The sequence below is a fragment of the Mesocricetus auratus genome, unplaced genomic scaffold (genome assembly GCF_017639785.1).
Source record: "Mesocricetus auratus isolate SY011 unplaced genomic scaffold, BCM_Maur_2.0 Super-Scaffold_100024, whole genome shotgun sequence".
Lineage (NCBI taxonomy): Eukaryota > Metazoa > Chordata > Mammalia > Rodentia > Cricetidae > Mesocricetus > Mesocricetus auratus.
The window spans coordinates 23,410,618-23,426,050 of record NW_024429205.1 but is presented as its reverse complement, the minus strand read 5'-3'; the positions used below and the strand labels follow the sequence as shown (position 1 = coordinate 23,426,050).

At 49.1% G+C, this 15,433-nt stretch overlaps 1 protein-coding gene across 5 annotated transcripts in view; it reads left to right on the top strand.

The window, feature by feature from the left end:
* The window catches only part of Capn13 (calpain 13), a 91,033-nt gene that overhangs the window by 29,740 nt on the left and 45,860 nt on the right, over positions 1-15,433 (top strand). For all 5 annotated transcript variants that reach the window (XM_040730925.1, XM_040730927.1, XM_040730923.1 and 2 more), the window contains 4 exons: positions 2,628-2,764; positions 8,092-8,266; positions 9,041-9,115; positions 14,194-14,279. In XM_040730925.1, coding sequence (XP_040586859.1) covers positions 2,628-2,764; positions 8,092-8,266; positions 9,041-9,115; positions 14,194-14,279 — 473 coding nt within the window. The remainder of the gene's footprint in view (positions 1-2,627; positions 2,765-8,091; positions 8,267-9,040; positions 9,116-14,193; positions 14,280-15,433) is intronic.

Here is a 15,433-nt window from a genome sequence, read left to right as displayed (position 1 = left end):
AGTGGTCCACAAACCTTGGAGGTAACCAACAGCTCTCTAATTGGACTTAAACCTTCTCAACAAAAGGGAAAACATTCCTGGCACTGGGAACCTAGGAAACTTATCAGTGCTAATGAAATCATTTTATCTTGGAGGAGAATCTAAAACCACTACGTTACTAAATTAACACAATCCCTGACAACAATCTAAAGATTTGTTCTTATACCCACAGATAACTGGAGTTACCTACTAATATTTATGCTTTGCCAGAAAGAGTGTTTCCCAATGTAATGTCCTGAGATTCTCTGATAGTCCATTTAATACTTTGTTATCTGTGGGCCAGAAAGATTTTTCAACAGGTTTGGGCCAACCAAACCTGATGACCAATATTCAAGACCTGGGATCTTCACGGTGGAAGGAGAAAACCAAGTCCAGATGGTAGTCCCCAGACCTCCATATATGCCACATCAGGCACATAGACACACCCTCTGCCATCTGGGTTATCCTGTCAAGTTCCTTTACCTCAAGGTTCCCATTGTCTCATTGTCTTATTTCCATTGTTGTAGAAAACTCCAGTGTCAGTTAACTTTACATATAACATGTGCTGTCAAACTTCAAGTCTCTAAGTGATTGTCTCTCCCTGGAATTCAGAAATGCCTTTAGAGTGCATTCAGATGTACACCATTTAAAAATTACTCTTGGGGGATGGAAAGATGGCTCAGCAGTTGACAGCAGAGACTGCTCTTACAGAGGACCTGAGTTCAGTTAGCATTCACATTGAATGGTTTCAACTGCCCTCAATTCTATCTCCTGAGGAACTGATATCATATTCTGGTCTGGGCACATGACACTAGCAAAATGGCACCTGCATGGTTTTTGAAGGGTTTAAACACTGTCCATATGTCTGTCATCTTCACCCAGTAAATAAGCACACGGCTACATTCCTGACCATCAGTCAACTTGCTTTATTTTTTGTCTTATTATATTATTTATGCATATGCATCAATGCTTCTTTAAATACGTATAATTATAATGAAAGTTCATCATGTTTTACACAATTAATAAATAAGTGTGTGTGTGTGTGTGTGTGTGTGTGTGTGTGTGTGTGTGTGTCTGTGTGTGTGTATTCTTGATCTCTGGCAACAGCAATCTTACCCGGTCTTCTCTTTGCATAGAGAAAGCATGTTTGATCAGTCTACATGAGAGTGGTTTCTAAGACAAAACTGGCCATAATAGTTTCCTTGTCCCAGGGCACTCTCATTTGTCATGACACCATCTTAGTTGCTGAACAAAGCAGCCATACAATTCCACAAATCATAGTGGCTCAAAACCACTCCGTTGCTCTCACTTTCTCCTCTGGCTACAGTGTTAGCCTCCTAAGTAATCCTTTCATCTTACCGTCATTTGAAAGACTAGAATGGAGTCAAGGTTAAGTAAGAAGTGTCTTGCCTAATAACTGTTATTAGCTAATAAGAGATAAAACCAAAATTCAGGCATAGTTTTACCAACTGGACATTATCCTCTCTACGTTTACCCAGCTAAGTACAAAGTTTGAATGGCCTTCCTGTCTACCCTCTGGGAACTGTGACTAGCTTTCCTTGGCGGCTCTCAAAAGCATTCCTGCTACCTGAACTTCTCTGCCTACACAGTTTACTGGTTGCTTCAAGAGAAACATTCATCCAGTGTGTCCACGCCCTGGCTCATTAATGACCATGAACACATCTTTACCTAGTTTCCACTGACATCTCAGTCTCTGTTTCCATCTCTGCTCTGATAGTGTGTCCTCAGGTGGGTGTGACAACCCTGAGACACCCAGCTGTGGAAAGGGCGGTGTGGATGAGAGCTCACATCCACCATACTTCGGCAAGCCCAGCTGGAGAAGACTCACCTTCATCCAGTTCAGCCCTAAACCAGAAGTCCTGCTGCTTCATCCAGCCCAACAGATACCAACAAAGAAACTTAAAAGGCTACCTTTGGAATGAATGTTCCTCATTTGCCGATGTCCTCGGGTGAACCGTTTAGAGTTGAATACTAAAGATGAAAGCAGTCTGCTTGGAGAGGAACATCTGGCTCATTTGTGCTCTTAGCAGGAAGAGCGCCAGCCTGCTTCATTTCTCTATTATAACAGCAAGGCCAGTGTGACATGAGGACAGAAGGGCCGTCACCGCCCCATCCTCCTGAGCCGGCCACATCATTCTACCTTGAGGCCTTTGCCCAGTCTGTCTTCATCATTTGAGGTGCATTTGCAATATGCCTGTCATGCTTCCTGCCCTGGCACAGCCCTGCACCTGACACCCTTAACATATGTTTCCCCTGCTGCCCTGTGAGTGCACGGAAGATCTGGATTCCGTGTCTGTTCAAAGAGAGCAGAGGATTTGTCACAAAAAGGCTATAGCAAAGTCCAAGTAGACCCCACACACTCATCTTCCCTGCCTTGATTTCCCTTAGTTAAGTGACTTGTATTCTTGATCTCCATCTCATTTTTTCTCTCTTACCATATGTCTTCTGGGCTGTGATATTGCTCTGGATCGAGTCTGTTATTGGGTCATGGGAGTCAAGTTACAAGAATGTTTTGGCTTAGATCAAAAAGTTACAGAAACTCCCTCCTGCCCCAGCTATGCTAAGACACATCCTTGTCTTTCTTCCAGTTCTGGCAGTGTGGCCAGTGGGTGGAGGTGGTGGTTGATGACCGATTGCCTGTCATAGGCAAGAACTTCCTCTTTGTGCATCCTCGAAGAGGCAACCAGGAATTTTGGCCCTGCCTGATGGAGAAAGCCTATGCCAAGTAAGTGTGGGCAAGCCTCTCTGCATAGTTTCAATGCTGGCTCTGCCTGCCCAATGTCTTGTCCTCACAGATGCTTCCTGCCACCTGGCCCTGCAACTTACAGTATCTGTTTTGAATGTAAGCAATGTCCTGGGCATGGTATACCATACCTTTGATCCCAGCATTGGGAAGCTGAGGCAGGTGGATCTTTATAACCAGCTTGGTCTACATAGTGGGGCTCAGACCAGCCAAGGCTACATTAGTAAGACCTTGTCTCAAAACAAATAAATAAGCACTGTCCATTTGAGCATCATAGCCCTTGTTACCCAGTGAAGCAATCTCTGTAAACATTCAAGATTTGGTCCTAGAGCCACCAGGAGGGCCCCAGAGACACACAGTGAGGTGTGGCCTAGACAGCTCCAGGCCCATGTGACATGAATCATTAGGCAAATGTAAGAATCTAGATGAAATATAGCTGTCTTTGGTATCTGAAGGAGTGTTTCAAGAATTCTCCCATGGATATTAGAAGCCATGATGTTGGCGATCCCTATATGAAATGAAATAGTAGTTACATATAAACTACACACATCCTATATGCTCTAAATCATCTATACATATATTACATAAAATGCCTAGTATAATATAAATCCTATACAAATAGTTGTTGTACTGTATTGTTTAGGAAGTAATGACAAGGGATGTTTGTGCATGTTCATTACTGACAAAATTTGTTTCTAACACTTTCATTCCGTGGTTGGTTTAATGGTGAGTGCCAAGACTGCAGAGTCAGAGGACTGGACTGGCTATAATATGCTCACAGTCTGATGTGCCACAGATGAGGAACTGATCCTGACTCTCTGACCTACAGAGAAGCAAGCCAGGGTTGACTAACACAGGACACTTGAGTGAGATGGAAGGATGGGTAGGACTGTACAGTGAAGGGAGACTTGTGGGTGGAGGCAGGAAGAAGAGACAGTCTTGTGTGGAACACTTAAACTGTGGTCCAGGAACTGAAGGTCCCATGTGGCTGCTGTGAGATCTCATTTGTGTGGGGGAACCGTAGACTAGCAGGACTTTCTCCTTCTCTTGTGGTCCACAAAGGAAGCTCAGGGGCCACCTTGTGGTCCTGACAAGCTCAGAATCTGCTCACTTGTTTTCCTTAGGCTTTCAGGGTTACTTATTCAACAGATGCCCACTGAACATTTTACCATATGCCAGGCACTGTGTTTGGCACTGCCTCAGACACTTGAACAATCTGGCTCAAGCAAATATGTATAACGATATGCATGCGCACATCTATATGGAGCAAGGCATAGCTCTAAAGACTCTTACAATGCCTGAGAGAGGTTCAGCCGTTCTACAACCAAAAAAGAAAACATGCAAATTTTAAAAAGTAAGATAGCAGCCTTCTATGTTCTAGACTGCAAAAGTCAAAGCTAGGTAAGGCCAAGTGGATGCCAGCATGAGGGGAAGCTAAGAAACGGCCCTGATGGACACACCCTGAGATCACCTCCTAGGGCCTCCTGACTACTCTTAGAATACTCATGTGTCACACCCCATGAGGACACTCCTAGAAGGGCTTCAAGAGGCAGACCTGGGCTGGTCCTGATGGCACTGTGGATGTGGTGTGAAGTATCCATGCCAGGATGCACAGATACCATGGGGTGGGTGTACTCCATGGACAGCCACATGGCAGTCAGAAACCACGTATGCAGTCTAAGCCCACGCTAATCTTTGGAGGGTGGGCTCTAAACAAATGGGGCAAGAAACACTGAGCAGTAAGAAATGAAGTGTTTACAGACGTGGACATTACAGCTACTGTAGTATGCATTTTTTTTTCAAGAACCTGGAAGAAAGAAACATTGCAGATTAAGCATCCTGCAGTGCTTGGAGGGGGGAAGAAACCCAGCAGCCTACCTGACTCCAGGTTTCACCTCTGCTCACGCCACTAACTTCACCTCCCTCAGGATGCTCTGTCTGCCTCCTGGCTCCCCATAGCAGAGCTTGGCCTCCTGGCCTTGCTCCTTGTCTCAACCTCAGGCTTCAGTCTGCTCCTTCAACCCCATCTTCTGCTTTTTACGAGGCTCCAGCTGCAGAGAGTGGCCACCGAGCTGGCCAGGCTTACACTGGGTCCCCACTGGCCTTCTCAGGCATGGCCAGGGCTCAGTGGCCGTAGAGCCCTGTGAGCAAGCGCCGTATGGAAGTGTGTTCCCCAGGAGGATGCATGGGCAGAGACCCAGAGAAAAACATTTCACCGGGAGGGGGGGGAGGGGGGAGGGGGGAGGTCACAGCTCACAGGAGGAAGACCATGATGCAGTCCACACTCTTGGGGGAGAAAGGGAACAGGAGAAAGGGACATCGGGTTGGAAGCTGAGCCTCTGAGCTACCATGGGACAACAGGTGCAGGTAGTTTAATCCCTTGGTCACCTGCCCGGGACTCCATGTAGCAGGGTTACAGCCTGGTTGGGCTCACAATCTAGATGAGGTGGCTCCTCCAGACCTCTTTGTATCCGTTCTTTTTTTTTTTTTTTCTTTAAGGCAATTTGCGGGAGGGCTAAAGTTGTTTCTCCCTTCTTTGGTTGGGAAGAGCCGTGCATTGGCACTGCAGAAAGAAGCCTAGATAACAGCATGGCTGTTGAACCAGAGCCGGCGTTCCGGGAGGTTAATTCACTCCTACGCTACGTACACAAACATTGCCATTATCTTTCCAGGCTAGACCCCACCCTTATCACTTCTGGGCCTTGTTTCTTTTTTTTTTTTTCCTTATGTAAAAAGAGGGAGCCCAGGAGAATTAGAAAGCTTGAGGACGGAAATGATGACTTTGACCCCATTTTGTTAACAGCTGACCTAAAGCAATCATTCAGCTTGAAAAGAAATGGGAGAATGGGCCCAAATCCCACATTCCTCCCGCCTAAAGAAATCTAGCTGGGGATAAAATGCTTCAAACTATTAAGGCTATTTAAACGCTTTTCCCCACCCACCCACCCAAAGAGGAGAGCTGCAGAATGCGAAAGTGAATGCCAGCATCTCAGAGCCCCCTCCTGTGAGGGACTAGACAGCTGAGGCTCAGAGGGGACACATCACATGTCCAAAGTCACACAGTGGTCAAGACCAAGTTGGGACTAAGAGCTGCACCCCCCCCCATACCACCAGTTTCTTTCTGCTGGGCTCTTGATCTTTCCAGAAAGAGGTCCATCTTGTTTGTTGCCTGACAAGGAGACGGACCCCCACACAAATGTAGGGAGCGTAGCTGTCTGTGGCAGAGGCCGCTGCCCCCTCAGAGCGCATAGAAACATCCTATTATGTATCTCTGTTCTGGGGAGTCTGGAAGTAAGTTAATCAGTTCGGTCAAGTGTCAGGCAGAGCAATGAGAGATGGGGACAGGATCTGGCAGGCTGCATATGGGCCGTTTCAGTGTCTCTGTGGGTCAGAACTGCAGCATCTCAGCCTCCTGTTGGGCTCAGGTTTAGGCATCTGGAATCTTCTGTTTGGTCAGAACATGGAGACAGTCATTTCCTCACGGCAAGGCTCAAGAAGAGGGATCCAGACAGGCTTGCTCAGAATTCCTGGGTTCAGGTGACAAAGTATAGTGACAGATGTGATGAGCCCTTCTCTCTCTCTCTCTCTCTCTCTCTCTCTCTCTCTCTCTCTCTCTCTCTCTCTCTCTCTCTCTCTCTCTCCCCTCTCATTCTTCCTGTCAGCAACTGGGGCTATGAATAGTTGCCATGTTCCTGGAGCATCAGCAGGAACCATAAGCCTGCATCTGTAAAGAAAACCAACTCCTTGTCAAAACATCTAACTGCTACTGGGACAGGCTCTGTAGTCACCAAGGACAGACACAGAGAGAAGGTTCTGGAAGAGGAGAAGTGCTGAGGTGGGAGACTGAACAGGGAGCCCTTCCATCTCTGTGGTGACAGCAGAATAATGTGGGTACCAGACTTCAGGTGAAGCCCAGGGCCATCGAGATGGGGCATATCAGTGAAGAGGGGTCAGAACCCCCAGTTTCCTGGAGCAACCACCTTCATGGGTCTTGCTGAGAGCTGGGGGGACCCTTGGTACAGGCATGAAGGACTGGGGGAGTAAAGCACAAATAGACTTTGGAATGATCCTTGTTAACTCAGCTGCCCTCAGCAAAGACCTGTGATATCAAGAGTCAAGTCTTCAGACGCAACTGGGCATAACCCTGACCAAGGGGAGCCTGTGTCATTGACTGAGCAAAAACTGTGGATAAAAAGAATTTAAAGCCGATCAGATCCTGAGGTCGCAGGGAGGCCAGGGAGGGGACAAGATCGGCACTCGTTTTAAACAATGTGGGTAAATGTCACCAGTGTCCCTGCTGGTTTGCCCTTTTGGTCTGTGGTTCCTTAGGTTCCTGTAATGAGAGGTTTTTCTTAGCAACCCTTGACATGTGTGCCTGGGACACAGTGGCTGCTTAGCACATGTTTGCTAACATGATTTTTTTCTGGAATTCTCTGTGGTTCTAGGAGGAGACTGACCAAGGTAGAAATAGGATGAGGCAGGAGTATCTGTGGGCCCCAGGGTGACCGAGTCCATCCTGCTGTGTCTAGTGGAAATTCCAAGAACAAAGCAGAAAAGACTCATCTCCAAGGCCGAATGCCTTGTTATAGGCAGTGGTGAGAGCAGACCCAGGCCCAGGCTCCCATTTGATTTTATAGGAGAAGAAGCAAAGGGTCATGGTAGGGACTCTGACTCCCACCAGTGAAAAGATCTGCATCTGCTTACTCGTAGGGGACAGGTGCACTGGGATCTGGCAGGGACAGAGGGAGGGCAGCTCCTACATCCAGGAGACTAACCCACAGACCGCCATCTCCCTCCTTCATGTCTTGCCATGGCGTCGTTTAGGAACCCACAGTTCACCCCACCTGAGAGTCTGACCCTACAACCCCAGCTTCATTGATACCATTGTTACTGTTCCCATGCCCTTCCTCCCAGAGACTTCAGACGTCCCCCAGCCCAGTTGTCTGCCCTCTAGGTCCACCATGCTTTACTGCAGCACTTCTCAACTCATGGGTTGCAACCCCTTGGGGATTGTCAAACGACCCTTTCACTGGGGGCACATATCAGGTACCCTGCATATCAGATATTTGCATTGCAATTCATAACAATAGCAACATTGCAGTTATAAAGTAGCAATGAAAATAATTTCTGGTTGGGGGTCACCACAGCACAGGGAACTGTACTAAAGTGTCGTAGCATTAGGGAGGTTAAGAACCACTGTTCTACTGGCTCTGAGAGCCTCTCCAACTTTATTTTCCCTCCCTGGGATACCCCTGGCACTCTCTTTACCCACATGAACCTTCAGGGCTAACCTGACCTCCCCTTTCCAGGCTGCTTGGCTCCTATTCCCAGATACACTATGGCTACCTTCCTGATGCCCTGGTGGACCTCACAGGAGGAGTGGTCACCATCGTCAACCTGCACTCCTCCCCTTCTGAGATACTTACAGCAGTGAAGACTGCAGTCAAGGCAGGATCAATGGTGGCCTGTGCCACCCCAAAGGGGGTGAGTATCTGGGGGCTTCCTTGGTACCCGAGACATTTTTCTTCACCTGGGAGTGTCCATCCAGAGTCCTTAGCTTGAGAGGAGACAAGAATTCCAATGAGGAGGAAATGAGCTCAGAGAGAGTTTAAAGTCAAATTTCAGAGTCACACAGCTAGAGGGCACTGTGCACAACTGGAATGTAGTGGACCCCCAAATCCTCACATACTGCTTCCTTATGACCAAGAATAGCATGTGGGCCAGGGTGACAGGAAGGCTTTCAGGGTGTCAGAAAAGGCAACTATAGCTATAGGTAGCTCCAGTGTGTTTTCTTTATATTTATAAGAAGTCCTGGTTGTCGCCACCCATGGGGTGGCAGGTCTCATAGTTTGCGTGCCCTCCAAATTATTTGAGTCTATTCTAAGATGCCTGGGTCCCTGTCACTTCCTATCCGCTTAAACACTGGCCAAATCATACTGTTCCTTCCAGGAGGCAGGGGTGTTGTTCGGGGCGGGAGACCCCGCTGACATGTGTTATGCAGTGTCTTGCTCATGGCACACAGTCAGTGGAGCAAGCAGCGCTTGTCCTCAGAGTCCTGTGAGTTTCATAGCCAGTGGGGTAGGTAGCTCCTGGGCATGAAACACTGCGACCTCCCACCCAGTAGCCTCCATACTCCTGGGAAGGGTTTTACACACACACACTTCCTGCTGGAGGCGGGGATAGTTCCCTAGCTTTGCTGCTACCTGAATGTATATTTCTGTGTTTCCAAAGAACTCTGTCTGCTCTTCTCTTCTGCAGCTGACAGACGAGTCTGAGGTGATGGAGAATGGACTGGTGAGCCAGCATGCCTACACAGTGACTGGAGCTGAGCAGGTAAGGCTGAACTGATAGCTTGGCATCTGTCCCCTGGGCTCCTCTGAACAAGAGCCAGCGTCAGTCAGACAACCGCAGCAAGCCCAATAGCTGACGGGAGTGTTTCTTTCTCCCACAGTCCCATAGCCCCCACCTCCGGCAGTCTCGGTTGCTTGTCTAAAGTTGTGGCACCTAGGGTCCCTTCTCCCCCGTGACTCTACTTCCTCTACATCTTTGTTCTGTGAAGTCATCACAATGGTAGATGTCTAGTTAGATAGGAGATTTACTCCAAAGGGAGCTAGAATGAATCATCTAGTTGACTCTGAAGAACACTTTACCCTGAAATTTATGTTATTTGTGGCACATAAAAACTAAACTCGTAGAACAAAGGCCCTCTAAACTACACATACTTAAAGAGGATAGCATTCACTTCTGTCTCAGGTACGCAGGCGATCCTAGGTCAGTCGGTGTCTTAATCACTGTTGCTATGAAAAGATACCATGACCAAGGCAATTCTTACACAAGAAAGTATTTAACTGGGCCTGGCTTACAGACTTAGAGGGTTAGACCACAGTCACCATGGTGGGAAGCAGACAAGCATAGTGCTAGAGCAGTAGCTGAGAGTTTTTCATCCTGATCCACAGGAGAGACAGAGAGGAGGGGGGAGGGAGGGGGGAGGGAGAGAGGGAGGGAAGAGGAGAAAGAGAGAGTTGTGTAAGAGAGTGTGCAAGTATGTGTGTGTGAGTGTGTGTGTGAGAGAGAGACAGAGAGACAGAGGGAGAGGGAGAGAGACAGAGGGAGAGGGAGAGAGACAGAGGGAGGGAGGGAGGGAGGGAGGGAGGGAGGGAGGGAGGGAGGGGGAGAAAGAGAGTGTGTGTAAGAGAGTGTGCAAGTATGTGTGTGTGTAAGAGAGAGAGAGGGAGAGAAAGAGGGAGGGAGGGAGAGAGAGACGGGGAGGGAGAGGGAGAGAGAGAGAGAGAGAACACCTGGACCTGCTGTAGGCTCTTCCCCAGTTGCACACCTCCTCCAACAAGGCCACACCTCCTAATCCTTCCCAGATGGTTCCAATAACCAAGGACCAGTCATTCAAATACATGAGCCCGTGGGAGCCATTCTCCTTCAAGTCACCACAGTGGGTAACTGTGACATCCAGAGCATGGGATTCCATCTGTGAATTCAAGACACATGGTACCCTTGTCTTCTAGCTCGGGGAAAGAGAGAGGCTAGCAGCCACCCTTTGCTTCCCATAGTGGACAAGAATGAGAAGAAACCCACCCACCCACTCCCATGGCCCATCAACCTGCATTTAATCCCCCAGCCATACGGTGACCCAAAGGATGCTCAGACGTGTGCGGTGACCCAAAGGACGCTCCTGTCTGCTCAGGGGCAACTTTACTCCACAAAGAGGAGGGCAGTCTATAGAACTGACTCCAAATGAATGTGTGTGTGGTTTCTGCATAAAGTATGGTCCGTCTAGAAAACATTATGGAAGCCCAGCTCCTTCCGTTCTAAGAAGAGCTGATGGGAGGAGGCTTTCTCTGAAAGTCACAGAGATGGCTACCTGTGGTATAGCTGCCTGGCACCTAGCCTGAATGTCTGCATCTGCAATCATCAAACAGCTGTACAGTGACAGCATTTCCTGACCTCCCAAGGGTTTCCCACAGCACTCTCTGTCACTCTATTTCCCACTATTCTTGAAGCCAAACATGGCTTCTATATCCTAAGAGAGAGTTCCAGACTCCTGGGCAAATCTCTTACAGATACCTGTAAACTAAGGAATGCAGAGTGCCAAGTGGCCTCTGTGACCTTCTCAATTTGTCTTGACTCTTTTGTGACAACCTGTCCCTCCCATCCAACTTAAAGCCAGTGACCCCAGTGTTTCAAGCCCTAGTTCACAGCATGGGGGAACCTTATTCTGTTCCCTACCTGCCTCCAAAATGGTAAATCAGCACCAATACACTTGAAGACAGTAGGCATCTAATAGATGTTTCCGGAATGGATGGAGGCAATTGCATGCATGAATGAATGCATTTGCCCTTGGCCTGGGAAGACGGTATTACTCTTCGCCTGTCACAGAATATATGAGAGTAGCCAAGAAGGCATTTCTATGAGCAAGGTCATGGTGGCTGCAGACTCCGGTCCTCGGAGCCGTGCACCAGACCCTCTGTTCCACTATCCCAGCCTCTTCCGTGCACAGTCAATACTGTCATCACACTGGCCATGTGTAGACACTCCATTTCCTATGGCCCTACTATCCCAGATGTGGATGAGTCTCCAAATCGCAAATAGATTTTATTTCGTGTGGCAGCTGTTATCACTTAACTATGCTGTCTGGGTTTCCAGGTTGACAAGACTTTGATACTGCTTAACAGAATTGGAGAAAGAGAGGTGTAATCAGGTAGTGATACCTGGGGTGAGCATGGAATGAAAGAGCGGTCTGAACAGAGCAACTGACCTGGCATGGCAAGTGATCAAAACCATGTGACCTGTATAATCCCACCCTGTATGTCTGAGCAGGTGTCACATTGCAGAACACACCTTCGGGAGATGTGCTGGGAAGATGGATACATTTGGAGAAAGCTTCTCACCATTCCTGCCTCCTGCAGACGCAGGGTACATTCACAGTTTGAAGGCCTTCCTTCCTTAGTGCTACTTGGTTTTAATCAACCATTAACAACGAAACCACTTTTTCTGGAGTAGAGCTACTAATAGGCAATGGAACTAGCATTCATTCAAGAAAATACATCTAAGAAGCGGCTATTTAGAACAGACAACCTGGGCTACCTCTTGTCCAATGACACCTTTGCTGAGAAGGTTGACCAAGGTCAAGAGGATGCTTGGGAGCCACCCCATTCTTATCCCTATCCATGGCCTTAGCTTCGACTGTGACCTCTGCACCCCTGGCCACAGCCTGCATAGCTACCAGCTGGGCGGGGTTATAAAGGACACAAGGGCTCAGGGATTTGACTTTGTGAGTGACTCCCTCCCCCTCCACAGCGACAAGGCTATAACTCTGAGCCACAAGTGCAAAGATTAAAGCAGCCTGTAAATGTAGTATGCTTTTTAATCTGCTCATCCTCCCTCCAGGCAGGACACAGACAGGAAGATAAATGAAATTGGCATTTTTTATTATGCACCTAGCTCTGCTGGCAACTCCCCTGGGCCAAGGGGTGAGTGTTTATCTGCATGCCTCATTTAGCCCTGTTCTCAGCCTTTCTGAATCACTGGCTGCTTCTCCTCTCTGTGCTCAACTGAGCCCCCAACTCCACTGGGCACCAAAGGGGGCTCTCGTTAAGCTCTGTGGCACCCAAGGTGACCCTGCTTTGTCAGTGCCAGCAGATGATGGCAGCTGAGGGGAGACTTGGGGTAGGCCAGAGAAAATGAGAACCTGGGCTTGTGCCAGGAACCTCTGACCTCTGGAGGAACTACAAACTTCCAATTCATGCTGGTGACAGACAGGGCAGATCTGGAAAGGAAAAAAGAATGACCTTTTTCCAAGCCAAGGTCCAGGCCCTGTCTCATGCTGCTCTTCAGAGGGTACCTGTGAGAGATCACTTGGACCCCAGCAAGGCGACTCAAGGGTTTATTAGAGGCCAATGTCACAGCCACATCAAGGAGTCTTTATCTGTATCTAATTCCAAAATTTAGAGCTAGGCCTAGGGGACTAACAGCAGCTAGGATGGGGATTCTCCTGTCCTTGTCTACTCAGTGGCCTTGGGAAAGTTTATTTACCACCCTACTTCTGTTTCTTCCTCGGCGAGACAAGGATTGTAGGACTACCCGCCTCAGAGACCTGAGGATAACTCAGCTGGAACCTCGACACAGTCTCTGCTTGTCCAGTGATAGGCTGTTGAGTTTCTCAGCGCCTCTGCCATGGAGTCAGTGGGCAGCTCCTCCTTCCCTAGGCCCTCCGTCTCCGGAGACAGCATTAGCATGGATCAATAGCCCAGCTACAACTCAATCGTGCCTCCGTCCCTCTCTCCAGGCTGAGGCCTCCTTGCTCCTGGAAGTATGGGCTGGATGGTTTGTTGCTATCTGGTGTAACACTCTACAGCCCCTGGCCTCTAACTAACGTAAGAGCACAGGTGAAGCCTTGCATGTTGGAGGTAGGGATGAAGCTGAAGGGTGTAGCCGGCGCTTCTTTCCAACCCGGTCCCATGGCCGATTAGCCCCAAGTAAGCACAAAGAGACATATTAATTATAAACTGGCTGATGGTTCAGGCTTCTTATTGGTTAGCTCTCTCTTAATTATTAACCTGTTTCTATTAACCTAAGTATTTCCACCTGGTCTTATCTTCCCAGACAAGGGAACCTGTTACTCTTTCCTCAGCTACAGGGCGTCTTCTCTCCACCTCCTCTCCCCAGAATTCTCATCGGGCAGCCCTGCCCTGCCCACATCTCCTGCCTGGCTACTGAGCAACCATTGCTCCACCCATCAACCAATAAGAGAAACATACATACAAGAAGGACATTCCTTTATCAGAAGGGAGGGTTAGTCAGGCTATTAGAGGCCACCTTCTCACAGACTGGGTTGTCTGGCCAGGAGCAAGATGGGGAATGAGGGAGGCTAACTAGCCTTGGCTACCCCAGCTCTGAGGCTATCCCTGTCTCGGTCACGTCAGCCTTCTCACTCACAACAAGACTGTACCGCAGCCCCTGGCAGGCTGCCGGCATGGATGCAGGCTGTACGGTGGGGTGGACATGCCTTCTGTGAGAGGGATTAGAAGAGGCAGGGGACCACAAAGCTATCTCCCTTACAGCCGAATGCAGCAGCCTGTGCTAGGTGTCTGCGGTTAAACCTGAGTTCACCCAGCTCCGGGAGACAGCATCCAACATGATGGAGCTACCCATGCACCTGCTGGGGGCTGAGCAAGACAAGGGTCATTTTCATCCCCCCCCCCCATTCCAGCTCCACACAGGCAGCAAGAGAGACATTGATTTTTTTCCCTTCTTTTCATTTTTCTCCTGGCTGCAGCCAAATGAGGTCAGAAGTTAAATTAGTCCTGGGAGGTAAAAAGGGGAGCTGCATTCATACTTCAGCTCTCTGCTGACTTTTGCCAGAGAGCCCTGACAGTTGCTTTTTCTGTTTCTCCTTACAGATTCAGTACCAGAGGGGCTGGGAAGAAATCATCCGCCTTTGGAACCCCTGGGGCAACACAGAATGGAAAGGGCGCTGGAGAGATGGGTATGAGTGCTGGAAACACGGGCAGATGGGGGTCCTTCGCTGAGCACCTGGGCAGAGTCTAGCCAGCCCACTGCAGTCTTCACGATGCGCCTGGCCAGTTCATCGCTGGCTATGGCTCTGACTGTACTTACACCCCCAGGAATCACTTTCCAGGCATTCATTAGGCACCTACTATGTGCGTGTGACAGAATGTACAGTGGCTTAGGTAGATGCTGTGATGTGCATGCAAATGGGAAGACCCAATGTGTGTCTCCCAAAAGGCCCTGAGATCTCATATAGCCACGATCAGCAAAGAGGGTAAGGAGGCAGGATGGGAGCTAGGCTTCCCACCGGGGAAAGACAAGCGGAGTATAAAAGCATCCTTCCTGGAAGGGATTCTTAGGATGCAGATGCTGACAATGCCACAGGATCAGAGTGGAGTAGGCAGGCAGAGCTGAGGAACCGAGACAATGATCTGGTGATCTCTTTATTGAGCAGACTCAGATGCTCACCCCCGACCTTTGACCTGGACTCAGCGCACCCACGTGCCTGTAGTGCACCTCGCTCATGATGGGAGTTGCTGAGTGGCTAGGTCTCGACACCCTGCTGAGCGCCTGGGTACCCAGCGTCTTCATCCAGGTGCTAGAATGGTCATTCTCAGCTGTCATAGCCTGACCTCTGGTACCCTACTGCCTGTCATGAGCAATTAAATATCCAGTTTCCATGCGTGAGAGAGAACATTCAATATTTGTCTTTCTTTTGTCCCTTCCATTGACTTTTCTTCCTCCCACCTCAGTCCCCAGGGTCTCGTGACTGAAAGGGAGAGGGTGAGAGGGGGACAGAGAGGCAGCAGTGCTTTATTTGCTTCTCCTGGTGGCCAGTGGGGGTGGATCTGTCACATTCCACTCAGGATCTGTGCAGACCTGTAAAAGCCATCACTGCACAGCGGCTGCAGCCTCATCGCCAGTCAGGGGTGGGAACGCGATGGGAAAGGAAATGCAATGTGCCGGACAGACAGAACAGGACCCAACAAGTAGTGAAAATCAATAGTTTTCACAGTGAGCTCTGGAAGGCACACCAGACAGCCGGTGTGACTGGACCAGCCGCCGACACCCCAGTTGGACTCTCTGGGCCAAGCTGATTCATTGTGGGCCCTGCAGCTGGTGTGTCCCTGG